The sequence below is a fragment of the Boleophthalmus pectinirostris genome, unplaced genomic scaffold (assembly GCF_026225935.1).
Source record: "Boleophthalmus pectinirostris isolate CB_2022bp ecotype Guang Dong unplaced genomic scaffold, ASM2622593v1 HiC_scaffold_19, whole genome shotgun sequence".
NCBI lineage: Eukaryota > Metazoa > Chordata > Actinopteri > Gobiiformes > Gobiidae > Boleophthalmus > Boleophthalmus pectinirostris.
In genome coordinates this window covers 2,129,232-2,153,367 of record NW_026571140.1, presented here as the reverse complement: position 1 = coordinate 2,153,367, position 24,136 = coordinate 2,129,232, and the positions used below count along the sequence as shown (strand labels likewise).

General features: G+C 41.5%; 1 protein-coding gene across 1 annotated transcript; it reads left to right on the top strand.

Annotated features, from left to right (window-relative positions):
- Nucleotides 1–374: 374 nt before the first annotated feature.
- On the top strand, nucleotides 375–23,123 carry coro2ba (coronin, actin binding protein, 2Ba). The gene is made up of 11 exons (XM_055154648.1): nucleotides 375–521; nucleotides 7,554–7,670; nucleotides 9,739–9,888; nucleotides 10,565–10,729; nucleotides 11,426–11,542; nucleotides 11,688–11,792; nucleotides 12,906–13,002; nucleotides 13,679–13,791; nucleotides 16,022–16,112; nucleotides 16,508–16,650; nucleotides 18,830–23,123. The coding sequence occupies exons 1-11, from the start codon at nucleotides 375–377 to the stop codon at nucleotides 18,962–18,964; spliced, it is 1,380 nt and encodes a 459-aa protein (XP_055010623.1). The 3' UTR covers nucleotides 18,965–23,123.
- The last annotated feature ends 1,013 nt before the right edge of the window (nucleotides 23,124–24,136 follow it).

Sequence of the window (24,136 nt, the reverse complement as noted above, 5' to 3'; positions counted from 1 at the left end):
TTATCTTAAAAGAGCGCGTCTTTAGTTAATATTCAAGTCTGCCCAATCAGAACCTTCCTCACCCCCACGTTGAGGTGTGTCGAATTATATTTCTAAATGTAAACTCGAAGGAGAATAAATTCTAAATCAGAACAGCAACAAAACGTCCATGTCATACTATGGAACATTCAAGACTCCTAGAGTGCAGATGGCAACTAAGTGCATGAACTGGAAAGAGATTTACTGGAAAGAGTTACTCAAACATGTGTGAATGAATGAAGTCAAGATGACTGTCATACACAGGACTTATTTGAAGTTATGTAAAATCTCCTACAGACATGACATACAATTTCTGTGTATCCTCCGTGTGTACTGCAAACCGACTTACCGAAGCAATGGCGAACCGCGAGCACTGCTTCGACGGCGTGCCCATCACCAAGAACGTGCACGACAGCCACTTCTGCGCCGTCAACACCAAGTACATCGCCGTGGTGACAGAGAGCGCGGGCGGAGGCAGCTTCATCGTCATACCCATCAGCCAGGTACGCTAATGCTAATGCTAGTGCTAAAGCTAAAGCTAAAGTTGCTCCTGCCGTGAGGACGTGTGTATCATCTGTATAGATACAGACACACACACACACACACACACACACACTGTAGCTCTGCACCTGGACCCTGAGGGCCTGATCTTGCCCACCTACATGAAGTTGGTCCACATCAAACACAAACCTACACAAAAACTATGTCAATCTTTTGTGCTGCAAAAAGTTTTGTTTGTGCTGTTTTTGTTTTTGAGATATTAATGATTCTTTTACAGGTCAAATTGGGGTCACCAGCCCCCAGGAAGCTTCAAAATGCTCTAAAACAACACAAAATGGTGTCAATCAATTTGTGTTTCATTTGTGCTGTTTTGTGCTGTTAAATGTTGTTTGTGCAATTAAGGTTTTTAAGATATTAGCAAAATATATTAGAAAATTATACGAAACCTTTGTATTTTGTTTGTGCTATTTTGTGCTTTGACAGTTTTCATTTGTACAAGTTTATTTCTAAAATCATTCATTATTATTTTTTAGGAAATTATATAAAATTTATATTCATTATTATCTCAGTCTTTAGTAACTTGCTTTTGGTTCATATTTTATATAATAATAAAGACTTTTCCACAGCCTCAGATCATTTATTTTGGACACGCCCCCTCCTTAACACTAGCACTAGTGTTAAGACTGAGGCAAGATCATCCCTGAGTCTACCTGCACTTATACTTCATGTATTACATAATGAACATTTGATCAGCTCATACTAACAATAGTAACAACGACACATGTGCCTCAGTGTCATTTTGGGTTTGCAGTGTCCTCTGAGAAGAACATTTAGACCCTGTGTGTCCTGTGGCTCGTAGTCTTTGTTCAGAGGACTTTCTATGACACATGCTTCCACTCAGCTTTTGTTTGGTTCTTCTGATGTGATAATGATGTTTGTTGCAGTTACAGATGACCCTGTGTTTCTCAAAGTGGCCAGTTTAAGATTTTCCTCCAGTGTTGTAATACAACAACAGTGTTGTAATGCAACAACAGTGTTGTAATGCAAGAGCCAGTGCCTCATTAACTCATGGGAAAGTGCTTGTAAACCAGAGCAATGTAAGCTACAGTAACAATCTGCATAGGATTTGTGGGAGCAAGTCACTATTAGTTTGATTTAAGCTCAGTTTAAATCAAACCAACACTGGCTCTGTCACTGGAGACGAGTAGACTCTACAGTGTCTGTCAGGAGAAGCTGGAGGAGCAAATTTTTATTTATTTTTTTTCTGGAGGAGCAAATATAAAGTGGTGCCTCTTAAGCAGACTCTGAGTGCTTCTGAGCTGTGAGAGGGTCAGAGCTCAGACAGAGGAGTGGGCAGAGAACTGAGAGAGAAAATACAGGATGCTCTCATTCAGACCAAGACCTTGTGATGAACACTCTGCTGTCAGTGTAAATGTATGCAGAGGATGAATCACTGTGACTGGGAAAAGCTGTTGAAATGTCTTGCTGAGGGACACAACATCACTATGCACCAGCAACCCTCTTCTTCATGAACAGAGCCTCTGTGTTTAAGTCGGTACTTTAGCTCATACACATATTGCGAGGAACAGAAGCTGATGGTGATGCTGCTCCATCGCTTTAAACTCAGCCTCCGTCAATAGAAGCTGTTGTCAGCACTCGTGTTCTGCAGAGCGTGCACTTTCACAATGTGCACATGTCACACTTTATATACGTTTCACAGCTGGCGTTTAGTAACAAATATTTACAATGGTCTTCATGGTCATTTTTGTGTTAAAATGACAGTCCGTTGTTTATTAAAATCAGTATCAGGTCAGTTCTTTAGATCAAAACTGAGTTGACATTTTTATTGGTGTATAATGTAAAGATCTCAGAAGCTGAGCAGGGCTGGGCCTGGTGTGTCGGATGGGAGAATGCTGGGAATATCAGCAGGTGCCAGAGTGGGGCGCCAGTGAGAAAAACTTTTACTTCTGTTACTCTGTCCCAGGGCAGCATTCTGATTATACAGGTCTGCAGTTTAAGGGCTTGATGTGTATTTAGTCAGGTCCGAGTCCTTGGTCTTTGAGTCCAAATCTGAGGCCTGGTATTTGACTCTCCAGTCAGTCTTTACGTCACCATGTTCAGGCCACACAAGTACAGGTCACACAAGTGTAGGAGAGAGAAGTGAAAACAGCACGCTGCTCTCAGTACTGTGTCTGGGACCTGAGGACTAGATAGTCTAAAGTCTGCACCAAAACCTGATTCCCTCAAAGCACAAGTTTCACGTTTTCATTCCATTCTGGTAACCACACACTCGCGTAAACAGACATGGTGTTTGTGCAGAGTTACAGGTTAACAGGGATCAGTCACACAGTCTGAGACACACACACAACTGTGAGAAAATGAGGAGGGACTATGAGGGTTTACAGTGGTTCCCAACATGGGGTCTGAGCACCGACTTCTACATGCAGACAGAAATAGAACAGACTGCTGCTGTCTACACACGAGTATCAGCTGGTAGAAGACCGTGACAACCTACAGATATACTATATGTGTGTGTGTGTGTGTGTGTGTGTGTGTGTGTGTGTGTGTGTGTGTGTGTGTGCGTGTGTGTGTGTGCGTGTGTGTGTGTGTGTGTGTGTGTGTGTGTGTGTGTGGTATGAAATAGAGCAGAAATGATGATCCAGGAAAGAGCAGACAGAGCCATGTGTCACACTAGACCTGAGCAGACAGACACTGCACACACACACGCACACATGCACACACATGCGCACACACATGCATACACACACACAGAGGAGAGGAGGGAGACCTGCTGTTTGCCACCTGCTCCTCCATCACACCACTTCCACACACTATCAGGTTTAGACTTGGTTTAGTTCCTAGGTTTGGTCTTTGTTTTATCCTTCATAGATTTACCTGATTTCTGGTGAGGACATTGGGTGAGAGGTACAAGAAAAGGCTGAGATTGGATGGACAAGATGCTAAAAAGAACTGGGCTACCTCAATTTCAATTCAGATCTTTCTCATTCCTATTATAACATCAGTGTATGAGTTGAAAGTGCCTTTGTATCTGTATGCATGTTTTTTTCTTTTTGAGAGTGCATTTTTCATACTCTCAAAGGAGCAGACTACCTAATCATTTCATTTAACATCTTCAAATTGAAATGGAACAATCTTTACCCAGTCGTTCCCTCCGCTTATTGGACCTTTGTGTCACCCCTGTGCTGTGGAAGTGTGCGCTGACCTACATCTGAATGTGCATTATGTATGAGGGGACTTCCACTTGTACACTGCTCAGACTCATCAGTGTGTTGTGTTTGTGTTTGTGTTTTTGTTTGTGTGAAGCGGTCAGCTGTCTCCCCGCAGGCCTCACATGTGCAACACCAACATCCCATAATACTCCACCACGAGTTTGCATCATTTGGATCTTTTCAGGGCTCAAATTGCCTTCACTCTAAGATGCAGCTAACAGTTTTAGCCTTGTTTAAATGGTCTGCCCTCTTTATATTAAAAAGAAAAAAGCATGTGCAAACTGATTTCTCCTAAACCAGGAAACGAGAATTTTCCACAATATGACATTACATTTAAAGGTGTTTCGATGCTAAAAAAAAATGTCTTGAATAACATTGTTGCTGTGGTGAGGGTCGCCTCTCCACACCTTTAATGAAGCAGATTTGAGCAGAGAGACAAATGTGAATAAGTAAAGTAAGAGTAAGTGACCGAATTTGACACAGAATTACAACGTGTCCTGTGGAATGAATCGTCAGAGCGACTCACGCCTGAACGAAAGAGCTCATGATTTATTATGTTTCACTTTGACACAAATAAAGCCCAATTTAAGGTCGTGCATCAAATCATCAGAGAGTGTGCGTCACTGTGAGCCCCGTCCACAGAGCGCCTGCATCGACCAACGTGCACCTCCAAAATGTTGTAACTGTGTTGAGACAATAAGGGCTGTGATTGGTCGTCTCTACATCTGCTCTGCATATATTTCCAGTACTCCACTTTCCCGCTTCATTTTGTGAACATAAATGCCATTTTGAAATCCTCACCTCCTAGCGATGTGGCGGTAAATTACTTTGCGGCGCATAGACCTCGACACAGATCTGTAAAGCAAATACGACGGTGACGAGGCGACGCGGCAGAGTGTGCAGAGTCGACTTAGGACTATACAATGACTTTAACCCTCAGTTACAGACCGTACACACATACACACACACATGCACACACATACACATACACACACACATGCACACACGCACACACAAATGTTGTGTTTCCATGGCTTTTGGGGAAATGACATAGACTCCCATTCATTTCCTGGAGACTGATCCTAAAACCTTCACTACAGTCACTCTGTGCCTGAACTTAAATCTACATACACACTATTATAATGCTATACTATAATGTTACATACTGCAGCTTTAACCTAAACACTAAATGTAACCTATTTTAGCCCAGATCTGAACTTTAAAGCATGCTGTTGATCTAATAATAAAGGATTTACATTGACTGTGTGTGACTGTGTGTGACTGTGTGTGACTGTGTGTGACTGTGTGTGACTGTGTGTGACTGTGTGTGACTGTGTGTGACTCTGTGAGTGTGTGTGACTGTGTGTGACTGTGTGTGACTCTGTGTGACTGTGTGACTCTGAATGTGAGATGTGAGATGTGAGTCCATCAGAGCAGAGGACTCTGGATGCCTGGAGGACATGGTGAGTGTGAGCGTGTGGACGCTGCAGTTAGTTTCACATGATGTCATTATTGGATTAGCTGTAAAAAGTGCAGGTTCAGTAGTAGCACAGATATTGTTGTGGCTCAGACTCGTCTCACTCGAGCTGTAGAACGGCTCGGCTCACATTAGCTAAAGTGTTAGTGTGTGATTTGCATAACATTAGCAGCTCCATTCTGATTTGTGTCAAGTGTGAAGTCAGCGCTGATAGACACACTGTTCTGCCTTTTCTTTTATCCTTTTGCCTTTGTTTTTTGTGCTTGTTGAAGGAGACACTGTGTAAAATCAACATTCATGTTTGAAGAATCTTGAGTTTGTCCTGTTCAACCTGAGGTTTGACTGTTCTTACAAATAATTAGAAAAAGTCTGTTTTCACCTACCCCCCATCCCCTTAAAACTCACTGTTCAAACAGCACACACGTGTGGGGTTCAAAAGTGTTGTGTAGCCCTTTTACAAAGTGCCTGCTCCAGTGAAATGTGACTGTGCACTTCTGAACAGGAGTGGAGCAGTTTCTATTATGAAGGAACATGAGTGGTTTACAAATGAACAAAATGTCCAATATTTGTCCAGGTTGTAGTGTCACACACTACACACATACAGTAAACATCAGAAAAGGCCTATATGTCCTTCTTCTTCTTCTTTAATATTAAAAGAGGCTTTATAAATGTGTTATGTAAATATCAACAATTCATATTGAAATATGAAATATGTGTTTACCTTATTTCCCCTTTGTTAACTAATGTTAAAATAGACTTATATATTGTATTGTATACTGTTCCTGTAGAGAACTCTGTCCTCTGCATTTGACCCATCCTTGAATACCACTGGGACACGTCCTCAGGAGCACAGAGCACCACAGCCCAGTGCTCAGGGACACATGTCCACATCTTGAGCTGGTCTTGGTCAGGATCTTGGCTGGAGGATTTGACCTGTTGTGCATGGGGTTTGATGGGAAAAACCAGAGTGTCCAGGAAAACTGCAGACACAAGGAGAACATGCAAACCCCATACTGACACAGGGGAAGCATGCAAACTCCACAGAAAGGGGATTGAACCTGGGACCTTGTTCCTGTGATATATGAGTGCTACTGTGTCACTCATTTGTAACATTGATTAACAACACTTGACTCTCCTTGTCTCCTGGTCTAGACCTGGACATTGTGCAGCTTCCAGGCCACATTTGGCCCTTTGGTCGACTCTGACCAGCTCGTTTAAGATCATTTGTGATTACAAAATAAATATATTTTATAATTTGACCTCATGTATGGACTAAAGCTGCACTGTATTTATTTTAGAAGTGTTTTGTTTGTTTTTTTTATTACATTTTTGTTCGGCAGCCTCACTTTTTCATTGCTTAGATAAACTCTTACCATTCTGAGCAGCTCATCAAAACAATGATATTTACAACTTTTTTAAATAAAGAAATACAATTAATATTCTGCAGAAATATGTTAAGCATTTTGGCCTCTACAGTGTTTTCTGTTTCTCATGTGGCTCCATGGAAAAAATATTACCCACTCCTGGGTTAGTCCTTGGTTAGTCCCAGGTTCGTCCCAGAGGAGGACAGTGGACTTCAGGACCATAAATCATTTATCCTGACTCACATCCACAGCTCCTCCTGAGGCTGAGTGAGCAGCCGCTGCCCCCCTGTGGACAGTCCTGGTCACTACATAAACACCACAGAGCCACAGAGCCACAGAGCCACAGAGCCACAGAGCCACAGAGCCACAGAGCCACAGAGCCACAGAGCCACAGAGCCACAGAGCCACAGAGCCACAGAGCCACAGAGCCACAGGGCAGTGCAGTACACAGCCCTGCTCTGATCCAGCACTTTCATTAGGCTCATTATTCATATGGTGAACACCTGGGTGTTTTGGTATTATTTATAGGATGATTGAAGAAAGAAGAAGAAAAAGAAAATAGTAAAAGATATTGAAGGTACATTTCTAAGTAATAGGTTAAAAGATTATATTTATTTAACACCTTCTTATGGGTTTAGAACAAGCAGAGGTATGCGAGCACTTGCCAGGGGATACTTGGAAAGTATTTGAATAGTTTGTAATATAAACTGTTCTCTGTAGTAAATACATACAAAGGATAATTCTTTTATTAAAACAAGAAAATACTTTAGTAATCCTTGAAAATGCACTAGTAAGTAGATTTATAATTACTAAAGAAAGTGTGTTACAGTTAATCAGAGGTACTCAACACTTGTGTTAAACTGCAGTGTAAATCATGTTTAACTCATTACATTACATACTGTCATTTCTATAGGATTATGAAATCAAACCTGACAGACATAAATGTGTTTGTGTGTCTTACAGTCCGGGCGTCTGGACTCACACTATCCCAAAGTGTGTGGTCACCAGGGCAACGTCCTGGACATCAAGTGGAACCCCTTCTTTGAGAACATCATCGCGTCCTGCTCAGAAGACACCTCTGTAAGTGTTCTGTACCAGGGCAATAACAGTGTCTATGGTCCTGATGATGAGTTTATGTTAAAGGTTCTATTTTATGAGAAACTTTTATCAATGTTATAATCTTATTACCTCCTCAGAAACAGACCTGGAGTTGTGTTTTGTTTCATTTACATGTTTCAGTACTTCTTTATTATTAATCTGTCTACATCTTTAAAGCTCAAAATGCTCTGTTCCATCATGAAGCAGTAGTTTTCAAGTTAACAGCTACTTTAAATTTTTTTTAATTTTTTATAGAAGCTGACAATTCCAGGGCTGAAATTATCCAAATGATTCTTCCTGTATTACCAAATGACATCACAACAGTTTGAGAGATTAGTCTAAATATGCACAATTTAACATGCGTGAATGAAACAAAAAGCAACATCATCTTTCCATAATTACATTTTCATTAAAACCGCCCAAACTGTTAAACCTTTTTACTTTTGTTATGTCCAAAATCATCAACCTAGTGTTCTACTCCTGTGGTACTGTTACGTGTGCAGTACTTTCACTCGTATACAGTAGTACAGTAGTAGTTTGACTTGTTGGTGGATTAACTGGTGCTTTCACAGCGATCCTGGCTGGAGCTGTAATCCAGTGTAATCCCACTGCTCCAGGCTGTGCTCACAAACTCTCACTGCCCACAGAGATGAGCTGCTGAGTCTGTGCTCTGCTCTTTGCACAAGTATATCTATCACTTTCAATCTGAATGTTTATATTGATTTTATACACTACTTTGGCCTGTGCTGGATACGATTAGTCTATACTCTAGATTTATAACAGGTTATTTCAAGACAAAAGGCGGATGTACAGCCATGTGTCCAAAGAGGTTCATTTGGTCTTCCGATAATTTATTATTAGGTTCTTTTTTCAGACCAAGTTTGTTTTCATCCCTGACAGTTTGTTCTGCTCCCTGTTCTTCCTCAGAGTCTCGTGATGTTGCTGTAACGTGTCACTCAGTTGATTTAAACCAGTTTTGGCGCTGTTGAACTACCGCTGGAGGCAGGACGACAGCGCCACCTGCAGTCCCACTTCCTCAGGACAGTATCCCAGGTGTGTGAGAGTAAAAAAGCCCCTTCGCCAGAGCATAAATGTAATGTCATGTATGAAATACCCTGCGTGTTCTGCAATAAAACACACGTCGGGGAAACAGGGCAGGCATTCAGTCCACAAAAAAAGGAACATAAGACAGAATGCGAGAAAGAAACAGCGAAGGCGAAACATGAGCAAGAAAACACAAAGCAAAAAAGGAACAACTCACATCGTCCGTTTGTGACACTGTAAAAGAGAGAAGCACATTCTGGGCTGGGACGGAGCAAACATCACTGAGATAGAGGAAAACAAACATCATCACTGGATTAAAGAGAAAATCGGAATACAGAAACATGCCCACAAGATGATAAACCGGGACAAGGGGCTTTTTTACTCTCACACACCTGGGATACTGTCCTGAGGAAGTGGGACTGCAGGTGGCGCTGTCATCCTGCCTCCTCCGGTAGGAAGACAACACCAAAACCTGTTTAAATGAGCTGAGCGACACGACACAGCAACATCATATGACTCTGAGGAAGAGCAGGGAGCAGAACAAACTGTCAGGGATGAAAACAAACTCCTGGTCTGAAAAAAGAACTAAATACCATATGTATAGCCGTGTGTGTGACAGGTGTATAAGTGTGTGACAGGTGTATAAGTGTGTGTCGTGTGACAGGTGTATAAGTGTGTGTCGTGTGACAGGTGTATAAGTGTGTGTCGTGTGACAGGTGTATAAGTGTGTGTCGTGTGACAGGTGTATAAGTGTGTGTGTAAGTGTGTGTCGTGTGACAGGTGTATAAGTGTGTGTCGTGTGACAGGTGTATAAGTGTGTGTCGTGTGACAGGTGTATAAGTGTGTGTCGTGTGACAAGTGTGTGTCGTGTGACAGGTGTATAAGTGTGTGTCGTGTGACAGGTGTATAAGTGTGTGTCGTGTGACAGGTGTATAAGTGTGTGTCGTGTGACAGGTGTATAAGTGTGTGTCGTGTGACAGGTGTATAAGTGTGTGTCGTGTGACAGGTGCGCATATGGGAGATCCCAGAGGGTGGTCTGAGGCGTAACATGAGCGCCGCCCTGCTGGAGCTGTATGGACACAGCAGACGAGTGGGGCTCATCGAGTGGCACCCGACCAGCAGCGGCATCCTGTTCAGCGCCGGATACGACTACAAGGTCAAACTCTCTCTCCTCTCTACACTCGTCTACACTGTGCACTAAATGTACTGAAACTATTTTTATTTTGTATTTGATAAGAGACAGTGCAAATGTACAGACAGGACACCAGTAACAATGCAGCACACACAAACCACATTAGATGAAATGGAAATGAGGTGAATTATTGTTGTTGTGTCCAATATCCCACTGTATTTATCCAAGCACAAGATACAATGTGATTATCAGTAATGATTTTAGCCACAATGCAGCAGAAGAGCAGGAAGAAAGACTGTGAACACCTTCCACTCTGCACACACAGAGAAGCTGTGTATTATCTGTGTGTAACCCCCCGACCTCACAGCCATGTGCCTTTGTGTGTGCGCGTGCCTTTGTGTGTGTGTGTGCACAAAGTGTGATAAACATTAAACAAACGTCTTAGCAGCAGCAAAGGGGCAGATCAACAAATCAAGTCAGAAGAACAGGGACAGGACAGGGGCATATGGTCAGACTGTGTGTTTTCAAAGTCCTGTTCACAGAGGAAAGCTCCAGGTCACAGTTACTGTAGTGGGCTGGATATGGTTTACTGACCGTAAGGGGGGTTGGACCTGTACCTTCTACCTGAGGGCTCAGGTGGAACAGGTGATGAGCAGGATGGTGTCGGTCACACTATGTGTGTGTTTATGTGTGTGTGCAGATTCTGATCTGGAACCTGGAGCTGGGGGAGCCGGTGAAGATGATTGACTGTCACACAGACGTGGTCCTCAGCATGTCCTTCAACACAGACGGCAGCCTGTTGGCCACCAGCTGTAAGGACCGCAGGCTCCGGATCATCGAGCCACGCTCTGGAAGAGTGCTGCAGGTCAGGACAATGACACACACACACACACACACACACACAATGGCTTACAACAGAGCACTTAGACAGTCCCATATTTAGATTATGCACAAACCATTACAGAATCTTTTTCATTCACGCACTCCACACTCTGTGGTGATAAGATACTTCTGCAGTCATAGCTGCCCCAAGGCAGACTGACAGACCACCACCCATCCCTCATATACACACCAGATTCAGGTAAGTTAGGAGAAGTGTCTTGCCCAAGAACACAATAACACTGCTCTTACTTGCACTACATACTTGCACTTCCTGAGCCATATGCTCCACACCAAACTGAACCAATCAGGGCCAGACTGCAGAGTGCTGAATCAAACTGGCAATGTGAAACTATGTTCTAAAATGTACCAGGATGTACCATATAATGAAAGAAAATATATGTTTGTATCTCTCTGCTGACAAGGGGAAATAAACGATTAGCACAAATTTGTTCCTGTTAGGTACAATTATTACAGACCACAGCCTAAGGACTGTTGACTTTATAGTAATTACATTAATTATTTATGACTATTGCATTTATTTTAAATGACAGAAAGCAACTTAGGTTTGATTTAAAAGCAGTTATATTTTGACTGTTATAGATGATCAGGCTTTATTTTCAGGATAATCATATTAATAGTGTAGTAATTACTGAGTATTGTGTTTCCTGCGTCTCTGCAGCAGGCCAACTGTAAGAACCACCGTGTGAACCGCGTGGTGTTCCTGGGCAACATGAAGCGTCTGCTGACCACCGGCTTCTCCCGCTGGAACACCAGACAGATCGCCCTGTGGGAGCAGGTCAGAGCCACCCCCACACCTCCACCCCCACCTAAGTGTGCCCAGGACTGACCCCTCTGTGTGGGCTGGTACAGAGGGTGTGACCCCTCGGTGTGGACTGGTACAGGGTGCAGGTCTAACCCTCTGTGGCTGTGGGCTCTTGCAGGAGGACCTGTCCATGCCCATGGTGGAGGAAGACATAGATGGCCTCTCAGGACTGCTCTTCCCCTTCTACGACGCAGACACTCACATGCTGTACCTGGCAGGAAAGGTCAGAGGGCAAATAGTCTGAGTTGATCATTATAAAGTCACTTTATATAAAGTCACTTTATAATGATAACAGATCAAATGGACCAGCTGCTAATCAGTCTTGTACAATATTAATTTACATTACAAGAACAACATGACTAACATAAGCACATTTGGAGGGAAAAGTGAATTAAGGTTTCTGGTGTTTTTAAAATCAGTTTCACCAGCTAGGACCACGCCAACAACGACATAGTGCGAAGAAGTTTATTGATAATGTACGAAGCGAGGCAAAGATGGCTGGGTTGAGACTATGGGTGGGGGCTCTGTCTCAATCTACAATTGGCCCAGCCGGGAAGGGACCCCCCCTGTAGGGGTCTTATGACTGAAAGACAAAATAGGGGCTGGGAGGGTGGGGGCGAGTTCACCGAGACAAACTGGGATGATGGGAAAGGCTGCTACATATAGACTTCTGGGAAATTAGAGGCGTGGTCGAGGTGAGTTGTGGTTCGCTGGTGAGAGGAGAGGGCGGTGGGGCGTGGTCCTGCTCCTGAATCTCACTTAATCATATTAACTACATTTAAATACAAACTAGTTTTGACAACATTTTGTTATTGGGTAGGCCGAGATTAGCTAAATTCTTTCAGGAAATGACTAGCTTCAAAATGTAGTATTTGCCTTAGATTTAAAGCCACAGTATGTAACTTTTAGCCAAAAGATAGGTATAATAAATTAAATAAAAGCATGTTTTTCATAAACATGTTTTATGCTTATTGCTCTGGAAATCTTGTGGGATCTACACAAAGCTGACTCTTATTTGGTCTGGAGGAGGGTCTCCTCTTGTTTTAATGGAAATGTTGTTAGTTTGGCTCTAATATGACACACAGAACTCAAAGTATACATTTAACTTTTTATTTCCATGGAATCATCCAGGTGACATGCCAACTCTGGAAAGTTACAAATTGTACCTGTATATTTAACCTAACAAACCTTACATTGACTGGCAGATCATTTGACATACATACATAGACAACCATGAACTTTAAATGCATCATTTCAACATTTTGGGTAAATGGCAGACAGTCAAACAGTGATTTTCCTTGCACACAAAGCTAACATGTTAACTTGTGTGCTACAGGGAGACGGGAACATCCGGTACTTTGAAGTGACCACAGAGAAGCCGTACCTGCAGTACCTGATGGAGTTCAGGTCCCCCGCGCCGCAGAAGGGGCTGGGTGAGGCTGCCGCGTCTGAATACTCAAGTGGATGTGTCGAGGGGTGTGGGGTAACATTTAGGAGGAAGTGGTGGTTGATGATCTCAAACCTCAGGCAGGTTAATGGGCTAACAAAGATTTTAATCATAAAGCAGGTCCAAACATCGGCATTTTGAATCTTACAATCTTTCATAGCATTTGTATCTGTCCTCCATCCAAACAGTTAATGGGTTTTAGGCTGTGAAAGTAAATTCCCTATAGACTTTTCAAACATATAATTATTAATATCAAATATATAATATTAAATGTGTACTATGTAACTTTTTTCTGGTGGGTCTGGTGATGAAGTTCAACCACCGCATTTTTGTCAGGATTTCATCAGTTCTCAGGAGCCAAGCACTGCTGGGCTTGGTTAGTGCTTAGATGAGAGAGTTCTGGGAATATGAGGAGCCTAGTGCAAACTGTTGTTGTGTCCTTAGGCCAGACACTTGGCCCACATTAAGTAGTATGACAGTGGAGTGAGTGCAGGTGGTGTTTGGAGGGGCTTACCGGTGTGGAGAGTGAAGTGAATGAATAATGCAACGTAAAGTGCTTTGGGAGTCCTGGAAGTCGCTATATAGAACACTTATAGGTGAAAGCATAGATGTGTTTGTATTTTTAGTGACATGAATGCTGTCCCCGTGTGCTGAATGTGCAGGAGTGATGCCGAAGCACGGCCTGGATGTCGGAGCCTGTGAGGTGTTCCGCTTCTACAAACTGATCCCTCTGAAGGGCCTGATCGAGCCCATCTCCATGATCGTGCCTAGAAGGGTCTGTACCATACACACTTACACTACACTCTTACACTACACACTTACACTACACTCTTACACTACACACTTACACTACACTCTTACACTACACCCTCACACTACACACATACACTACACCCTCACACTACACCCTCACACTACACACTTACACTACACACTTACACTACACCCTCACTACACACTTACACTACACACTTACACTACACCCTTACACTACACACTTACACTACACTACACCCTTACACTACACACTACACTACACACTTACACTACACACTACTACACTTACACACTACACTACACACTACACACACTTTACACTACACACTTACACTACACACACTTTACACTACACACTTACACTACACACTTACACTACACACACACTACACACACTACACTACACTTACACTACACACTTACACTACACACTTACACTACACTTACACTTACACTACACACTACACACACACTACACACTCACTACACACTTACACTACACTACACTACACTTACACACTTACACTACACACTTACACTACACTCACACTACACACATACACTACACCCTTACACTACACCCTCACACTACACCCTCACACTACACCCTTACACTACACTCTTACACTACACACACTACACTACACACTTACACTACACACTTACACTACACACTTACACTACACACTTACACTACACTCTTACACTACACACATACACTACACACTTACACTACACCCTACACACTACACACTACACTACACTACACTACACTACACTACACACTTACACTACACACACACACTACACTACACTTACACTACACACTTACACACTACACACTTTACACACTACACACTTACACTTACACTACACTTACACTACACACTTACACTACACACTTACACTACACTCTTACACTACACACTTACACTACACACTACACACACCTCACACTACACACATACACTACACCCTACACTACCCTCACACTACACCCTCACACTACACCCTTACACTACACACTTACACTACACCCTTACACTACACTCTTACACTACACTCTTACACTACCCACTTACACTACACACTTACACTACACTCTTACACTACACTCTTACACTACCCACTTACACTACACACTTACACTACACACTTACACTACACCCTTACACTACACACTTACACTACACCCTACACCCTTACACTACACACTTACACTACACTCTTACACTACACACATACACTACACACTTACACTACACACTTACACTACACCCTTACACTACACACTTACACTACACACTTACACTACACTCTTAAACTACACTCTTACACTACACCCTCACACTACACCCTTACACTACACACTTACACTACACACTTACACTACAAACTTACTACACACTACACTACACTTACACTACACACTTACACTACAAACTTACACTACACACTTACACTACACTTTTACACTACACCCTCATATTACACACTTACACTACACCCTCACACTACACACTTACACTACACACTTACACACTTACACTACACACTTACACTACACTCTTACACTACACTCTTACACTACACCCTCACACTACACCCTTACACTACACCCTCACACTACACACTTACACTACACACTTACACTACACACTTACACTACACACTTATACTGCAAACTTACATTACACACTTACACTACACTTTTACATTACACCCTCACATTACACCCTCACACTACACACTTACACTACACACTTACACTACAAACTTACACTAAACACTTACACTACACCCTCACACTACACCCTCACACTACACACTTACACTACCCACTTACACTACACCCGCACACTACACCCTCACAATACACTACACCTCTACGCTACACTGCACCTCACGCCCTTACATTATTCCCTCATACTACATTACACCTTCACACCACACCTCACCCTACACCTACACTTGAGCAAAAGCTGACCCTAATGTAGGAAAACCCGGCATGAGCTTCAAATAATAATAAATATAGAGTTATCAGACAATAACTGTGTTTTCTGAGTAACTTTACTGATTTGTCAGTCAAGTTATCTGTCCAGTATATATCCACTGTTTTAGGTGAAAATGTCCAAAAGACTGAATATAATAAATCTAAAAATGTATTGTGTTTAGATGTTTGTGGAATAATATGTGATTAAAATCATTCCTGTGCCCTGTGTGTGCAGTCTGACACGTACCAGGAGGACATCTACCCCATGACGGCAGGCACAGAGCCCGCGCTGTCTGCAGCCGAGTGGCTCAGCGGCATCAACCGAGGTGAGACCTGAGAGTCAGGAAGAGACTCCTTTAAAGTGTTTTGCTGTCTCATGAACCTGCAAAATCACAACTAGTTTATTGTAAATGATTTGCAGTGGTCTAAAGTTCTTCATCACTTACCTCATGCATTCTGAGCATCCTAATTATTCACCATGATGAGTTTATAAGCACTTTTCACAACTTTCAGAGGCCAGAGCAGAGTTTTAGAGTCATGCCTCTGCTAACAATATCTAGCAAGCCAACAGTGCATTTCCTGGTTCACAGAGGATAAAATCAGTTCACTTCAAATCATTTTTATAGTTATTCTTTTTTCAATAGTTTTTTCTATCACTGTCACTTAGTTATTAGTTATTAGTTCTAAAGCACTGAAAACATTTTTTTTTTTAATAATCCAGACCCGGTGCTGATGTCGCTGAAAGAAGGCTACAGCCGACCCAACCAGCTGGTGTTCAAAGCCCCAGTGAAGAAGGAGAAGAGAGAGGTGGTGGTGAACGGCATCGACCTGCTGGAGAACGTGCCGCCCAGGACTGAGAACGAGGTCACACTATGTCCTATGTCCCTGTTTATGTGTCTGTGAGCGCACTCTGGACACTACCCAGTCCACACACTACACGTCCTACAGAGTATGAGCAGGAGCTTATTTTGAGACTTATTTCACTTTATAAACTTGATCTATCTGAATAAATATGTCCAAATCAAATATACTTTTTACTAATGGCAATTCTAATAGTGATTTACTCTTAATTACAAAAAAAACACTGGTTGAGATGCACAAGTTGTTTATGTTATAATTTGATGATTAGTTCTCAAGAAGATGATCCAATCAGAAAGCAGAATGAGCCTCACATGACTCTCTCATTTGGGTTGTCAGGTTCAATGGTGAAATTCAGTTGGTTTAATCCTAAAATGTCTCTCTGATCTGCATGGTCACTCCCGAAACCCCAGCACCTACAGCAATCATGAGTCAGTGCTAGTGCAGCCTCTGCAGCTCAGGGAGGGAATTCTGGAGGTTCTGAGCTTCACATGAGGCCTGGTCTTTTCATATACTGAGAATGAGACAAACTTGGATGTGTCTCTATCTGCAGGTGAAGGCTCTGAAGACACAGGTTCTGTTGATATTTTTATACCAGTGAGAGTGCAGAATACAAACACTTAAAAGACACCTCAAACAACACAACAAATGGCCAAAACTTGCTGAAATTGTGCGATGAATTTGACTTTTTTGTGTGTATTTCCTACCCTTTTCTTATTTCTTGTTTTGCTTGTTATAAACTGTGTGTCAATATTTGAGCACCACTGAATGCATCTCAGACACAAAAGAAGACTTCACTATCCCTCTTTGCTAAAATCACAGTCATCCAGGCTCTATGCCCCTACACTGAGTCTACACTGCTTGGATGTGCTCCAGTCCTCCGGGGCTCTTAAAGTGAAGTGTATTAGAACGAATATGTGTATCTGATAATGACTAATCAATATGACACTTCATTACACCATCTTAATTAGCAGACTATGGATTTGCTGATTGAAGTTGTGTCAACATAATACGAATGTGTAAATTACAACCATCAATTCAACAGCTGTTAGTTAGATGAACTAATTAATTATAAATCAACATGAACATAATATTGACTGAACAAGAGCGATCTCTTTAAACAACTCCAAGTGTCTCCTAACTAATGAAAAGTCTGTTCTACAGCCTCTATCAGAGTAATCACAGACAGGCTCCAGATACGTATGAGCACATGTGCCTTTAAACTCTTAAAGATGAATTATGCAACTTTCCTGATGGATGTTCTGCTAAAGCTGGTTTCCATGGAGATGAAATGACTTTGCCTGTAATGTTTCACAGTATGACTCTTTTCCTTGTGACAAGCAGGTGAACGGGACTAGGTCCAGTTACAGTTCAGATCTGTGGAAAAGTGACCCCACTCACAGGAACTGACCACTAAAAACACCTGCAACATAGATTAGGCATTATCGTTTAAAGCAGGCATGTCCAAACTGTGGCCCGTGAGCCAAATCCGGCCCTTAGACAAATTTTTCTTGGCCCTCAGGCTTCTAGGTGAATTGGCTCAAATTACCTTGCATCACTTAAAAACAAACTTTTTTTCTGCAAGTTTTTTTTTTTTTTTTTTTTTTTTTTTATCTACCTCGATAAAGCCAATGTTTAGTGTGTGGTTTTAAGGATGTTAGCATGAAAGACTGATGGCTCATTGTAATGTGTTAAACACACATATTTCAATTATTCACTCTACTGAGCACAAGTCTGCGGCCCTCAGTCAGCCCTCTGCTTTGTTTGTGTTTAGATATATGGCCCTTGAAAAAAGTTTGGGCACCCCTGGTTTAAAGTCTACAGTGGAACATTACAGGCAAAGCAAAAACATCTCTATGGAGACAAGTGAAGGCTCCTACCAGAAAAGTCATAGTGCATATTACAGGGCACATATCGTACTATTTTCTGATCTATGTTATAATGATCTTTGTTATAAAACACAACTCCAGGTAGGTTTTTGATGAAGTAACAGTATTCTAACAGTTGACAAACGTTCACAAGTCCATTTTGTGTTATATAGGACCTTTAGAGCTTGAATATTTTTGAAAAGTCTATGGGAAAGTAAATGTCTTTAAATTGACTTTGGTTCCTTCTGGTTTGTTGGCCCCTGAGCAGAGCCTCTTAGTGTAGCTCAGACCTGACTGACCATGTCTTCTGTGTGCAGATGCTCAAGATGTTCTTCAAACAGCAGGAGGAGCTGAGGAGGCTGAAGGACGAGCTGGCCTCTAAAGACATCAGGATACGACAACTGGAGCTGGAACTCAACAACCTGAAGAACGTCAGCCCCAACGGAGTCTGACCTCTGACCCCTGAGACCCCTAAACCACCTGAAGAACGTCAGCCCCAACGGAGTCTGACCTCTGACCCCTGAGACCCCTAAACCACCTGAAGAACGTCAGCCCCAGCAGAGTCTGACCTTTGACCCCACTACAACCTGAAGAACGTCTGACCTTTGACCCCTCAATCACCCGAAGAACATCAGCCCCAACAAAGTCTGACTTCTGAACTGTGACCCCCACCGCTCTGAGCCCACCTTTGGGACATGTCATGACCAGATTTGGACCAGTTGTCACTGTGTGTGATTACAGTGGAGTCTATCTTTGTCCATTAAATTATCTTTAAACCTTCCACTTAACTTGAAGTACAGTGTAAACTCCAGGCTGGAGGGAGATTTAAATTACAGGATTAAAGCTGTATTTATTTTAGATGAAGTCTTTATCCAGCGCTCTGTGATGGTAACATACTTCTGTCGCCACAGCTGTTGTGAGTAACATGACAGAAGCGAGACTGACAATCTGATCTGACCAGCACTCACTCACACCCCATGTACCGGAGTTATGTAATCAGAATACAAATTATGAGTAACTGTATTCAGTTACAGTTACTGTTTCAGTGAGTGGTAATTAGATTACAGTTACTTTGTTGAGATAAATGGATTACACTGCGTTATTTTCCTGTTTTCACATTTTGGGCTATATCCCCTTTTTTTTCTTTTCTTTTCTTTTTTTTTTTTTTCTGTAATTCCACTCATTGCCGGAAACTAAACCAGGTCTAAACCAGGACTAAACTAGGACTAAAACAAGGTCTAAACTAGATCTAAACCAGGTCTAAACCAGGACTAAACCAGGACTAAAACAGGACTAAACCAGGACTAAAACAGGACTAAAACAGGACTAAAACCAGGTCTAATCCAGGACTATACCAGGTCTAAAACCAGGTATAAACTAGAGCTAAACTAGATCTAAATCAGGTCTAAACCAGGACTAAAACAGGATTTAACAGGACTAAATCATGCTGTGTGGATGTGTTTCCTCGTCTTCTATCAATAATATTTTTAATACAGTTAAGTAAAGTTTGGGCTTTTTATTTTCTTTTAGCAGACAAAACATCTTACGTTACGATTTCCTCGTCTTTGTTTCTCTACAGCAAATCCAATAATCCAAAGTATTCAGATTACATTACTCACTTAAAGTAATTTAATGGATTATGTTACAAACTACATTTTGGGGTATGTAATCTGTAATCTGTAGGGGAATACATTTTAAAAGTCACCTTCCCAACACTGTTTACACACACCCAAGATGTCCGGCCTGAGGACACAACAGTTTGGTTGAAGTTGTGTGTGAAGTTCTTCCTGGGTGTGGTGGAGCGCTGTGACCCCAGAGCAGGACTGAGCCTTCATAAGAGGAAGTGCCTCATTTCAATAACTACATGGAAACAAAACTACTTGAGGTTAGAGTGAAAACTGAACATGCTCAATGATTTAAGAGCCAAATCAAATAAAAGACAGACAAAAGAGTCCAAATCTGGTAATGACATCCCAGCTCCTGCCCTCCCGCCTGCAGCCTGTGTGAGGTTCTTAAGTGGTCCAGGTCCAGTGGTGTGTCTGGGTTCACATTATGTTTCATTATGTTTCTGCTGTATCTAACCGTGTGTGGACCTGCTAACCACTTGGACCTGTGATGTTCTCCTTAAGTCCTCCACTCCAGCTCAGTACTGTCTACACTGGCAAAGACGACTTGTGGGCTCTCCTCTTAGTATTAATGCAACGTTAGCTTTTGATTTCTAATTTTGATGTACATTTTGCCAGATATTGTAAAATGCCACTTTGCCTTTCCTGTTATTTATGTGGCAATACGAGGGCCATGGACTGTTCCGACGTGTCCCAAACTCCGTCCTCCTTGCCGCCTTTTGGAAGCAAAATGGAGGAGAAAGACTGGCTCCTGTTCTTCCGCCCTAAGCCTTAGTCTCTGCTGCTGTATACTCAAAATGGCCGACATCAAACGCTTGCACCAAACACATTTATGGATTTAGCATCACCTTTCACTAGCTGCTAATATCCTTTGTTTTCAGGTCCTTTGCTGTCAGGGCTGTTTCTAGCTTTAAGCAGGCTGAGTACGTGCGCAGGGGCCCATAAGCCACAAGGGGGCCTCAAGAAGAAGATGACTGTTAGATCTATTATGCAACGCAAAATCAACTTTTTAAACACTCTGACCATTTCCACTCACTCAGAGTTGTATTTCGAGTGATTCACACATGTTTAAGTAAGAATAATCTTCACTCATTGCTTTAATCAACCCAGTTTTTGCCGCAACTGCTACATACACAGCTCTGTACTTTCTTTGTTCTCCAATAAGATAAAGTGTCTTTAATTAAAGGGACACTTCAATGAGGCAGGCAGGAATTTCTTCCCATTGGGCTTTGTAATTTTCCAACCGGAAGTTAGCAGATTTGTTTTGTGATCAAGTTGTTTTAGATGAATATTATGATTTAAAATGTTCAAATTATTACAAATTGATTCACCAGTGTCATTGATTATAACTATGGCTGCGTTCACACTGCAGCCTGAAGTGACCCAATCCGATTTTTTGGCTTCTGTGTTCCTGAATCTGATCTTTTAATGACAGATCCGATTTTTTCAAATGTGACCCAGGACACTTGGATATGTGCTCCTTAAACCGATACATATCTGATCTTTTGACATGTGACTTCAGTCTGAACAGCCAAAACGCATTCATCCACCTACATGTTATCAACAAGACACAAATGTACACAAACGTTCTTCTCGTCATATGAAAATTGTTAATGAACTCCGCATCACTGAAGCGAAGCACATCACCACTCACCACTCTTGGCTACGTCTCCACATCCACACGTTCCTTTCAGCGCACTGCCCCTCAAAACGCCACAGCCAAAAACCTCGTCCTTCTCCTTCTCAATCTCCTCTTTAAAACAAGTAAGTTGTTCATGTTCTGGCTCCGGTACGAGATGAACTTTAAAATCTCCAGGTGCTCGATGCTGCGTCCATGTTTGGACAACTTCTGTAAACACAGAGACGCTCGCTGTGGTTGACGTCGTCGTGTCTCCAGTGTCACATGCGGGACACTTTTGGGCCGTTTAATGTTCACACTGGAGTCACATACAAGTCACATTTAATTGGAAACGTGAACGACCTCACAAAAACATCGGATTTCACAAAAAAATCGGAATTGAGCGTTAAGCCCTGCAGTCTGAACGTAGCCTAAATAGCAGACACAAGCACAATATATAAGTTTTGTTATTATAACCTTTTAAAACGTCAACATTTGATTTAATTTCATAACAGTTTGTAACAGTTTGTATCATGATTTTGCAGAACATAATCACCTCTTTGAATAACGGATGATTCACAACTTACCTCCAATTCTAACTCTTAACTCAGTGTGCTGTTTACTTTATATCGTATTTATCTTGTTTTATTTGAATTTACACTTGATAATTGTATGAATGCATATCTCTTCTAGGGGCCCTCAAACCGAGCATCTTGCGTGGGGCCCATTAAAGCTAGAAACAGCCCTGTGTACTGATATTATAACGAACTATGTTTATCTATGGATATTTTAATTGTTGCTTGTTTTTACTGAGGGCTACTTTTGACGATGCAGGAGATGTAAAGTATTCGTTTCTATTTATTTTTCCATGTTTTTAGCCAATAACCTTGTATATTTGTTAATCCCAATGGTTTTGTATTAATTCTAAGTTAACTATTTTTGATGCTTTGGCTGAATGTTGCTGAGAGAAAGTCATGTATCGATATTTTGCTGTTAAGATTTCTTCCGATATTTAAGCTTAGCGAGTATTTTAGTATCTGAGAACGACTTACACAAACATTTGACATTGTGTTTTTTACTCAAATGTGTTGGAAAAGTGGTAGAGTAAAGTGGGAGCAGACGGTGACAGTGTGAGGATGAAGTGATCCTTTGGGACGAGTTGTATGTGGAATAAAAGTGAAGGTTTTAAAACACAGCCAGTCATCAGTGTTGGGGAGTAACAGATTACATGTACCAGAGTTACGTAATCAGAGTACAAATTATGAGTAACTGTATTCAATAACAGTTACTGTTTCAGTGAGTGGTAATTGGATTACAGTTACTTTGTTGAAATAAATGGATTACACGGCGGGATTATCCTGTTATCACATTTAGGGTTTTTATATATATATATATATGTATGTATATATATATATATATGTGTATATATATATATATATATATATATATATATAAATATATATATTTTTTTTCCCCTCGGTACTTCCACTCATTACCAGAAACTAAACCAGGACTAAACCAGGACTAAACCAGGACTAAACCAGGTCTAAACCAGGACTAAACCAGGTCTAAACCAGGACTAAACCAAGTCTAAACCAGGTCTAAACCAGGTCTAAACCAGGACTAAACCAAGTCTAAACCAGGTCTAAACCAGGTCTAAACCAGGTCTAAACTAGGTCTAAACCAAGTTTAAACCAGGTATAAACTAGGACTAATCCAGGACTAAACCCAGGTCTAAACCAGGTCTAAATCCAGGTCTAAATCCAGGTCTAAACCAGGTCTAAACCAGGACTAAACCAGGACTAAACCAGGTCTAAACCAGGATTTAACAGGACTAAATCATGCTGTGTGGACGTGTCTCCTCGTCTTCTATCAATAATATTTTTAATTTTGTTAAGTAAACTCTGTTTTTTTATTTTCTTTTAGCAGACAAAACATTTTATGTTACGATATTCTAGCCTTTGCTTCTCTACAGCAAACCAAGTAATCCAAAGTATTCAGATTACTTTACTGACTTTAAGTAATTTAATGGATTCTGTTACAAACTACATTTTTATGTAATCTGTAATCTGTAAGGGAATACATTTTAAAAGTAACCTTCCCAACACTGCTGGTAATGCACAAGAAACCAACAGAATTGAGTATTTGTTTTGAAGTTGCTCCTTGTGACTCTTCTCGTAACACAGAAGCACATTCTGTTACTCTCCTTAAAATTAAACAACTTAAAAAATGTAACACCTTGAAATAACTGTAGACAAATAAACAAAGCACAAATTGGTTTATAATTTAAACACAACGGATTCCAGGCTCGGTAAAAAAATCGCACGAGGAAAAATATAGTTAAAAGGCCTTTCTTTGAATGGCCAATGCCAACATGTTTC

Bases quoted from the DNA above. Each gene is read 5' to 3' on its own strand.
- coro2ba (XM_055154648.1), top strand. From the start codon at position 375: ATGGCGAACCGCGAGCACTGCTTCGACGGCGTGCCCATCACCAAGAAC. The intron at 11,793-12,905 runs GTCAGAGGGCAA...TGTGTGCTACAG, and splicing joins TGCTGTACCTGGCAGGAAAG to GGAGACGGGAACATCCGGTA. The intron at 16,651-18,829 runs GTCACACTATGT...TTCTGTGTGCAG, and splicing joins CGCCCAGGACTGAGAACGAG to ATGCTCAAGATGTTCTTCAA.